Source organism: Lactuca virosa, chromosome 7, assembly GCF_052849685.1.
Source record: "Lactuca virosa cultivar CGN04683 chromosome 7, Lactuca_virosa_CGN04683_v6, whole genome shotgun sequence".
NCBI classification, from domain to species: Eukaryota; Viridiplantae; Streptophyta; class Magnoliopsida; order Asterales; family Asteraceae; genus Lactuca; species Lactuca virosa.
In genome coordinates, this window is record NC_136432.1 from 50,686,862 (window position 1) to 50,697,534 (window position 10,673).

Sequence of the window (10,673 nt, forward strand, 5' to 3'; positions counted from 1 at the left end):
ATCATAAAAAGATAATATAATTTTTTGTAAATTGTTGAGAGTAAAACATATTATGAACTTTTATTTCAAACACCAATTTCTTCAACTTCTCCAACAAGTCGGGCAACACCCCGTACATCCCATGTATCATGCATCTGTCACTATTTGCTCGTAGTAGTTTTCATGTACGACTATGTCTAAAAGATATTAGATAAGATTTTCATGGAAGACTACTTGATTTGGACCAGCACTACTTGAATTGCAACAGATTGATCTCTCTCTCTCTCTCTCTCTCTCTCTCTCTCTCTCTCTCTCTCTCTCTCTCTCTCTCTCTCTCTCTCTCTCCCCCCCCCCCCCCCCCACCCCCCAACCCACCAACCTCTTGATCTCTGCAACAATGGAGGCAAGAGAAGCTTCATTCATGCTGTTTCTAACCCTCATCTTTCTCATTTTCCTACGATTTGCTGAATCCGTTGTGCCGCCACAAGAAGGTGATCCTTATTTTAACCTCGTTTTTTCAATCTCAACAAATTAAAAGGGTTTCCGAATTCTTGATTAATTTCGCCTTTAAGTATTATATTAGTGTTTCTTCAAGAATCTTGATTTGCATTTCGAGTAGCAGTTAAGAAGATGTGAGTTGAAATTTTTCTTGGTTTGCTGCTTGGATTGAGGATAATTTTGAGCTTTCTACAAATCCAAATCAAAAAGTTATATTTTCTTACAAATTATAAGAATTCATATGAAGTTTATTAGCTGGTTTTTCTCTAAAAGTCAAACCGTACATCTTTTCTGGATTGAAAGTGTGTGGTTATCCCAAACATGAGAAATGATGTGACCTTTTTATAATATTTCTTGAACACTTTAGCTTAAAAAGATGTCATTTTTTCCTCTAATTTGATTCAGTGGAAACTGTCGAAAACATTCTTGCTGACATGAATGCAACAAACTGGAGATTTAATGGTGAAAATTGCATGCTTGATATGATTTCTCAAGTCCCAAAGCCAACTGAAGAAGCAAATGCAACCATCACATGCGAATGCAACATTGGAAGCGATACAAATTGTCATGTCGTAAGCTTGTATAAAGTTCTTTCTTTCTTTGATATTCACTTATTATTATTATTATTATTATTGAATTTTTGTAATAAAATCATAAACTAAATAACATTTGTCTATGCAGCGTACACAAATGGTATAGTCTTGACGGGATACTTTCGCCTGAATTGGCAAAACTTCCTTACCTTCGATCCTTGTAATCCCTCTTTTACACCATGTGAAATCTCCGTTTTACCCTTTACTTAATGGGATTTAATTTAACAAAGTTGAATTGAAGTATATTCCGTCGTTCTATTTGCAGTGATGTTGCTTACAATTTCTTACAAGGCACGATACCGCGTGAATGGGGTTCATCGCAGATGGAAGAAATGTGAAATCTCTTTTTTACCCTTTCTAGTTTTGTAATCTTTTGTTTATGAAAACTAAAGTTGAAAAGTCATTAAACCTATCTTTCCATATGCAGTTTGATTCTTGGAAACCGTATCACCGGAGAAATCCCACCGGAACTAGGCAATCTCACGAGTCTTAGAAATCTGTACGTTCTTGATTTCTTTTTTTCATTTTTTTTTCCTTTTTTAGTTTATTTTCTGGGTAATTCTAACATTTTACAATAAGGGTCGAATTCTTTTTGTTTTTATGGTTTATACTTTTATATACTCATGCATATAGTTGGAATTCTTGTTTAGGGACCTTGAAGCAAACTATCTCTCAGGAACTATTCCACCACAATTAGGGAGATTAATCAATTTGAGATCTTTGTAAGACTGATTAAAATTTTCGATTATTGCTCAAAAATAAATTATTTAATTCAAAATAATATATTTCAGGATCTTGTCTTCGAACCAGTTCACAGGGAGACTGACAGCGGCGCTTGGTCAACTAGTAAATCTTACAAATTTGTAAAATCATTGACTTTGTTTGATTTTGCCATTATTTTTAAGGCTAAAACTGATTTTTATTTATTTATTTATTTTTTTTGGGTATAACCAGTAGGATAAACGATTGCAACTTCAGTGGGCCGATACCTGATTTTATACAGAATTGGAGACAACTTAATAGATTGTAAGATATTCTATGTTTTTCTTTGAGAAAAATTGTAATGTATTACTACATTCAAATAGTTTTAAAGATGTTAAAATACGTTTTACACTTTCAAATATATGAAAATAGGTTTTACTATTTAAGTCTGTTTATTGTGTGAAAACAACGCTACAACAACTTGAACTACTTGTTTAATGTGCTTATTAGTTTTTTTTTTGCTTAAATTTGTACTTCATATCATAATTCTAATATTTGGATTTTTATTGAAGACACATGGTGGCTAGTGGACTCACGGGGCCGATTCCCTTAAACATATCTCTTCTCGACAGCCTAACTGATCTGTGAGTCGACTGACGGGTCCTACTTGTTCATCCCGAAAATTTATATTTTTATATCCAGAAAGTTATTAGCTCATGGTGACCCATCTTTTTTGCAGGAGAATTAGTGACATAAGTGGTCCAGCTCAACTATTTCCTCCCCTTAACAGTAGCACGACATTAACAAGATTGTATGTGTTATTTGATTAATTTCCCTTACTTCCTTCTTCGCATTAATTAAATATATATAGATATAATTACAACAAAAATTGTACCCTAAGGGAAAATGGAAAATGGAGAAAGACGGTAGATAGAGCCCTTTAGTGAATATGTCAACATATTTATACGAAGATGGGACATGTAAGACTCGACCTTGACCCTTGGAGAAAGGAATATGTCAATTTCGTTATATACACTAACATCCAACCGTAGTTTGCCATTCAAACCATCTGAATATATATTAACATCTCACCGCAATTTGAATGGAGGTTGACTTCAGACATTCAAACTTGGATAGAAAATTGAGAAAGAGGGTAGACAAAGCCCTTTAGTGAATATGCCAACATACTGAGACGAGGATGAGACATGTAGGACTCGAAATTGACCCATGGCAACTTTGTCCTAAACAAAGTGAATGTCGATCTGGACGTAAGTGTTTTGATATTTAACCGACACAAGGTACACATCACTAACACTAGTATTACAATAGACAATTATAGTGACACTGGCCGCTAGGTAATGCAATTCACGAAGGTTACCTATCCATCTCAATGACAACATTTGCAACACCACAATATTCTTCTTTTGTGCTAGATTTGGAAATGGTCCATTGGCATTTTGAAGACCAAGAAAGGATATTGTGACTAAGAAATGCACAATAACCTAATGTGGACCGTCGAGTATTTGGGTAGCCGGCCCAATAAGCCATCACGTGATGGGGAGGCATGCAACTATATTCGGTTGTGCCACAAATATATAAAGAATGCATTTAAGATCTACACAGTGAGGCTCTCATAGATCATGCATGTATAGACAAATCTATTATACTGTTATGTAATGACAGGTCGTGTAAATGTGAGAAATTGCATAGCTCTGGCAAGGCTTCTGTAAAGAGTCAGATCATAAACCAGAGGGTCTGAGTCATCAAGTTTGGCTGCAATGTCAACTGGAGTGCGGCCGGTTTGCAGCTTTACATGTCAGCACGATCAAGAATTTTATATTAATGTATTTTTTTGAGACAAAAAAATATTGAAATTCCCAAAAAAAAAAAAAAAAAGCTAAGATTGTCAAGATCAGACATGGAAAATTCAATGTCGAGCCTCAAAATAATTTACTTTAGAAAACTCGAAGATGAAGCAATCAATAAATATCATCCACATTTAAGAGAAGATGAGCAGTATCATGACCATGACACTATACAAAGAGAGATGTTACATGCGTTGTGAGCAAAACCAAGAGAGGATGAAACCATGCTCGAGAGGCCTATTTGAGGCCATATAATTAAGGAGAATTGAATTAAGCATACATTGATTTGGAGCATACTTGCTATTGAGGCTATAGTTTTTGCATATACACGTATTCATTTAGATGACCATGGCAGAAGGCATTCTTGACATCAAGTTGACGAACCGGCCAAGAGTGGGATACAACCAAGCTAAGAATGGTGGTCAGTTTGACAACCTGACTAAAAATACCGTCTCAATCAATATCGGGTCGTTGACTGCATAGGTAGTGGCATGAGCACCCAAGTTTTATTAGCAACTTGGTTTTAAGAATCATAAAGCTCCCTAAAATGCTAAGGTATCTTGTAGTCGACGAGCTAAGTGAGAGCGCTCTCTTAAAGCACATGATACAACCAAAATTCAAAAAAAAAGGAAAATAATTATAAAATTACTTAATCTCCATATATAGTGATATAATGCCATATAAATACTTGAAAAGTACCAAAACAGAAGCAGGCATGTTTAAAAAGTACCAAAAGGTCACCAACATATGCCAAAAATTGGAAGTTAGGAAATACAAATAAAAGCGTGTTTCTTCTATTTTTAAGTATTATTATGCAAATAAACAGAAACTGAAAAGCAGACAACTTAATTAATTAAGTTTTGTACAATGTTTTAAAAACCGGTTTTTTAGTTGAACCGGTATGGTGACCGGTTCCCGGTTCAACCGGTTCGACCGTCGGGTGAACCGGTTTCTATAATTTTTATCTTTTTTCCTATTTTCCTACAAATACATACATATATAAATAATGAGTTTGACGCTACTAGTTCAAACATTAAAAATATACATAAAAATAAGTTGTAGATCAATTCAAATACATTAGAATAACACATAACCATAAGTTTTACTGTTTTACATCAATCCATATACGTCAAAAACAAAATAAAATATAATACCGAAACAAAATATAGTTTTAGATGAATACAAACACATCAAAAAACTTTATAACATTTACCATATGTTTTTATTTAGAGAAACTAAATAGATTTGAAAAAAAATCATCAAAGTTTATTATGAAAATGGTTCTTTCCCATGTGTTTTATTCGGTTTAACTGGTTCAACCGGTTTATTTTGACCGGTTCAGCCGGGTTTTTCTAAAAACCGGCCGGTTCAATCCGGTTCAGAAATTGACATAAAACCGGTGATAGTTGAACCGCTCTCTCCTCCGGTTCCCGGTTCGACCGACCGGTTCAAACCGGTTTTTAAAACATTGGTTTTGTATCATACTTATAACTTATAAAAAACAGATGCATCATTCATTAAGAAAACATGTAAGTGTGTCTATAAAATATACTATACTTTGAAAAAATTGTGTCTCATGAGGTGGAACAAGCAGAGGCAAAACCAACATATTGCACAATTTGGTGTTGGTCAACAAAACCAGACATCTTTACGTTGAATATCAAACCTTTCACAAGTTCGGGGTTTAAGAAAAAGAAATACCAATTATATATGAAGTAATCTGATTTTTTTTTTTTTTTACTTTTATGAAAAACACTAGGCACTATATCCAAAACAGTAGGCACCATAACCTTCAAAAGTGCAGGTTTATCAGAAAAGAAATGTATAAGACAATGATTGCTTATTACCTCTAGATACAAATGCGAAGACATACTAAAACCGTCTGAATATATACACTAACTATTAGTATGTAGATAATTCTCGTATTGATTTTTGTAATAACTCATACATCAACTAACATTTTGTATAAATTTAGGATCTTGAGAAATTGCAACCTTTTTGGGGAAATACCGGATTATATTTGGCAATTGAGAGATCTCACATTGTTGTAAGTATATGCAAAATGGGTTTCGGTTCTTTTTATTCTTGATGGTATAATTTTAATGATGTATTTTCTTTAATGGATTTGTTAGGGACGCAAGTTTTAACAATTTAGTAGGGAGAATATCCAACAATATCCTTGAGAGGAGCATACGATATGTGTAAGTCATAGATACATATATAATGAGGATGACATGACATTTACATCTTTTGCACAAAAAGATTGAGTGCAAGTCCTTTTCCCATTTTTTAAGTGGGACAAAAAATGTATTTTTTTGTTATATTAAGTCCAATACATGTTATATACAAGAACAATACAACTTGTTCTGTTCTTTTATGTAGTGGATAACAAATGGGGTATTAATTAACATTTTGATGTGATTGTGAATAGGTTTCTAACTAGCAACATGCTAAGCGGAGACATACCAAATAATCTGTTGGAAGTTAATGGGGCTGCAATGTAAGTTTATTTCGTGAATATTTATGTTAAAAGTTTGTGTTGCATTCTTAGTTATGAATTAAGAAATTATAACGTTTTATTTGACTAATGTTCATGGTTCAGTGATCTTTCCTACAACAATTTTACATGGCAAGAACCTAATCAACCCTCATGCGAACAAAACAGGTAAAGACTTCTCAATTCTGCTTTACACTCATTTAGTTCTAAAATATACTAGTCCTTTGCTGGATTTATATAAAGTGTTCTTCCTTTTTTTGTTATATTAGGGATAGATTGGTAAACTTGTTCAGAAGCTCTTCAACCGGAAAATCAATGTAAGATAGTTTCCGTTGCTTTCACTAGTACTTAATTACTTATATTTTTTTTCATATAAAATCTCCCTTTTTACACGCATTTAATGCTTGTCTCTCTTTTGATGATTTTTTCAATAATAGACAGGATGTGCGTCCATGCTCTGAAGATATCAAGTGTCATAGATGTGAGTATATTTTACCTCTAGTATATTTCTAACTTTCTTGTTCTTTTTGTACCAATTCAAAAAGATATACTATTCCCATTATCATACCGCTTATCAGATTAAGATGATGTTTTTTTATTTAATACATAAAAAACTTAATGGTTCAAATCTATATTTTTGTTTCTTTTTTCTTTAATGCTAACAAAATTTCCTAGTGGATTAAGTTAGAAAAATGAATGTTATTTACATTAATTCATGATTTCATATTTAGTTTTTCAAATTTTCCAAAGAAAATCACATTTATATCCAAAATTATGAGTAATGGAGTATCTGTTGATTCGTAAATATTAAGTTATTCACTGTTATATATATGTAAATATTATACAAATTCCATGTGTTCGTTATTTTTCCTTTTCCATTATATATGTATACATATTAATTTTTTGAATTTATTTTATAATTTGAACTTATTTTAAAAATATGACCAGTCTAATTTACTAATTATGTTATTTTTTTAAAATTATAATACACGATGTTAATTTATAACGATTATTAAATAGAATGACGTGATTCTTCCATTTAAAAAATTTATTTTCCACATAATGTATAACAAATGAATGATCATTTGTTATCAAGAGTATTTTATTTACACAATACTTTATCTGTATAGATATCGTTATTCATTCAATATCTTTTATCAATTCACGACTTAATAGGAGAAAAGAAATAATGCCCCAAGTCCTATCCTCATTAAGTCTGTTAATCACGTTAAGTCAAAAATAGAGAATAAACACCTTAGATGAGAACTTATGAATATGACTTTTATATGATATTGGTGGTTATGACATATCTCGTTGTGATGAAGACAAGATGCAACGGGAAGTTTAATTGGTTGTCGTCTTTATCAACCAATCAAATCTTTTTCATTCTTTCTCTTTCTACCTCTTAACATGTTATAACATGGGGAACACCATTTTCCGCTTGGTGTTATGGTTGAGGTGGCATATGAATTTGGTGTTATAATGTGACCCATACCTAATGCTCTAATATGTGTTATTCTTATATCTTTTTATGGCAGATGAATGTTCGTTACACATTAATTGTGGCGGGGATGATGTGACGATTAGAGAAAACGAGCGGTCAGTTCTTTACAAAGGAGATGCTATTGTGGATGGTGGTGTAGCAAATTTATATGATAGTGGCAAGAATTGGGGATTTAGTAGTACCGGAGACTTCATGGATGATGCTATTTTCACAAACATCGGATATATAGAATCTTTGGAGGGGAGCACAGACTTACCGACCCTATACACAACCGCACGTCTATCACCACTCACGCTCACTTACTTTGGCTATTGTTTGGAAAACGGGGAATATGCGGTTCAGTTGCACTTTGCAGAGATCAAATTCACCAATGATAGCACGTATAGAAGTCACGGTCGGCGGATATTTGATATTTATATTCAGGTGCTTTTGCTTTCTGCCTTCTGCTTTTTGCTTTTTGCTTTTTGCTTTTTGCTTTCTGCTGCTAATTGCTACTAACAGAGTTGTATGTGATTTAGGGGCGCCTTGTTAGAAGGAATTTTAATATTGAAGACGAGGCGGGTGGGGTTTCAATTCCGTTGGTTATAACGTTCAATACAAGTGTGACCGATAACATTCTAGAGATAAAGTTTTATTGGGCGGGTAAAGGGACGACCCGTTTTCCTACAAGAGGAGTCTATGGACCTCTTATATCAGCTATTGATGTTGACCCATGTAAGCACCCAAAATAAATCACTCGTCACAAAATTTTATACCTTCATTTGGTTTTTGAATTGTTTGTGTGCTTTTTATGTTGTGTAGACTTTAAAACCTGTTCAATCGGTGGAAAAAAGACAAACAAAGCAGTTTTTATTGGTGTCGCGGTTGCGGTTCCGTGTTTTGTATTGTTAATCTTGTTCATTTTATGGCGGAGAAAATGTTTTAAAAGACAAAGAACAAATGACAAAGGTACAATTTGTCTTTATGCCTACATGAGTCATGATTTTATTTGTATTTAAAACTCTGTATTTACTCCAAGTATTTTGTTGAACAGATTTTGAAGGAATGTCATTGAAAACAATTTCATTTTCGTATAAACAACTTAAATCAGCTACGGACAACTTTAGCCCTTCAAACAAAATCGGTGAAGGAGGTTTTGGGCCGGTTTACAAGGTAATAATCGTAAAACAACTCATTATTTTGTGTGATTATGGTTTTTGTGTTTGTTAACATAACATTTTGTATGATGGTTTCAGGGTACATTGAGTGATGGCACTTTGATTGCAGTGAAGAAGCTTTCGGCTCAATCAAGGCAAGGAAACCGAGAATTCTTGAATGAGATTGGTGTGATTTCTTGCTTACAACATCCAAATCTTGTTAAACTCCATGGATGTTGCATTGAAGGAGATCAATTGTTGCTTGTTTATGAGTACATGGAAAATAATAGCCTTGCAAGCGCTTTGTTTGGTGAGTCTTGTTCAGTATTCTTGTCAAATAATAGCAAAATTTCCATATATGTAACAATAATTTGTTTTTATCAATGTAGAGTCGAGTAAAAGTCGATTAATGCTGGATTGGGCAACGAGGTTGAAGATATGTATTGGGATTGCTCGAGGTTTAGCTTTTCTTCATGAGGAATCAAGGATCAAAATTGTGCATCGAGACATCAAAGCAACAAACATTTTGCTTGATAAAGATCTGAACCCTAAAATATCAGATTTTGGATTGGCAAGGCTACATGAGGACGAGAAGACACACGTTAGCACCAGAGTTGCAGGAACAATGTAATCCTTCAAATACTTGCAAACATGTCTACATATTTGTTTCTTTAATCCGTTTTTCCAACTAATGATATCTTAATCATAATTTGTAGAGGATATATGGCACCTGAGTATGCACTCTGGGGTTACTTGAGCGATAAAGCAGATGTTTACAGCTTCGGAGTTCTAGCGTTAGAAATCGTCAGCGGCAAGAATAACAACAGTTACATTCCAACAAACGATTGCATTTGTCTTCTAGATTGGGTACGTTGTCAAATCCAAAATCGTATGAAACTATTAGTAGATCTGAATTCTGATAATTCTTTGGATCGATTATGCAGGCTTGTCGATTGGAAACGAGTAAACACTACGAAGAGCTTTTTGATGAAAGATTGGAGTCGAGAATCAACAAAGAAGAAGCGGAAACGGTGGTGAAAGTAGCGCTTTTGTGCACCAACGGTTCTTCGTCGATGAGGCCGACGATGACGGAGGTGGTAAATATGCTCGACCGGAAAACTTGTGTGCCGGAGATAATCCCGGAGGCAAGCGGTTACTCTGAAGATCTAAGATTCAAAGCCATGAGAGACTTCCGACGTGATATGAATGGTCAAAATAGTTCCAACGGTGGTCAAACTCAGACTACTGACACGATTCCAACAGGTACAAATCATTCTTTGTCATCTTCCGATGATCAATTTGAGATGCAGATCATCGATACCAGATCCTGATGAAGAAGATTGAGGTGGAAGATACTTTGATTATTAGCAATTAGGGTTCAGAACATTTCCCGAAAACATTGAATCTGGTGGGTTTGTATGTGTGTGTTGTGTTTGTCTTGTGCGAAGAAAATGGTTTGAAAACATGATCCGTTGGGAATGGATCACGGCGTAACAGGGGCGACGGCTGGCGGAGGCGCCTGGTTCTCTCCGGCATAACATCTTTTGAATAATTATTTAATTTGTATAAATCTTTTAGGAAATAGGTAGTTGTATATTTGTATTTTTTTTGTGTACTCTTATACAAAAAGAATGTTTTTGAATTTCTATGATTCTGACTGCATGGTAACATATCTAAAATTATAGGCATTTTCGGCTAGTTAGGAAAACATTTTGAGAGTGATGGAAAAAGTTGAAGTTTTAAACTTGAGTTAATCAGAATAGTTAATAACTCAATGTGGCTTTTGTGTGGATCCTATTATGATCTTAACATTTTATATAATGGTAAGGTGAGAGTCGAGTGAATTCATAAAAGTTAAGTGTATGTTAGGTAGATGCTAAATCGGTACTAGGTTAGAGT

General features: G+C 33.9%; 1 protein-coding gene across 3 annotated transcripts; it reads left to right on the forward strand.

The window, feature by feature from the left end:
* The first annotated feature begins 351 nt into the window (after nucleotides 1–351).
* On the forward strand, nucleotides 352–10,416 carry LOC145125677 (putative LRR receptor-like serine/threonine-protein kinase RFK1). Of its 3 annotated transcripts, none has more exons than XM_079061101.1 (24): nucleotides 352–470; nucleotides 883–1,057; nucleotides 1,159–1,230; nucleotides 1,312–1,404; nucleotides 1,498–1,569; nucleotides 1,721–1,792; nucleotides 1,862–1,933; nucleotides 2,028–2,096; nucleotides 2,345–2,416; nucleotides 2,512–2,583; nucleotides 5,613–5,684; nucleotides 5,770–5,838; nucleotides 6,069–6,137; nucleotides 6,240–6,302; nucleotides 6,404–6,451; nucleotides 6,572–6,615; nucleotides 7,673–8,061; nucleotides 8,157–8,352; nucleotides 8,440–8,586; nucleotides 8,672–8,790; nucleotides 8,874–9,084; nucleotides 9,164–9,401; nucleotides 9,491–9,641; nucleotides 9,719–10,416. In XM_079061101.1, the coding sequence occupies exons 1-24, from the start codon at nucleotides 377–379 to the stop codon at nucleotides 10,103–10,105; spliced, it is 3,066 nt and encodes a 1,021-aa protein (XP_078917227.1). In that variant the 5' UTR covers nucleotides 352–376; the 3' UTR covers nucleotides 10,106–10,416. The 3 variants fall into 3 exon arrangements, with proteins under 3 accessions (XP_078917227.1, XP_078917228.1, XP_078917229.1); XM_079061102.1 differs by having other exon boundaries at nucleotides 1,336–1,404; nucleotides 2,025–2,096; XM_079061103.1 differs by lacking the exon at nucleotides 352–470 and having other exon boundaries at nucleotides 887–1,049; nucleotides 1,336–1,404; nucleotides 2,025–2,096.
* Nucleotides 10,417–10,673: the final 257 nt, after the last annotated feature.

Bases quoted from the DNA above. Each gene is read 5' to 3' on its own strand.
- LOC145125677 (XM_079061101.1), top strand. From the start codon at position 377: ATGGAGGCAAGAGAAGCTTCATTCATGCTGTTTCTAACCCTCATCTTT. The intron at 8,587-8,671 runs GTACAATTTGTC...TTTGTTGAACAG, and splicing joins ACAAAGAACAAATGACAAAG to ATTTTGAAGGAATGTCATTG. The intron at 8,791-8,873 runs GTAATAATCGTA...TGATGGTTTCAG, and splicing joins GTTTTGGGCCGGTTTACAAG to GGTACATTGAGTGATGGCAC.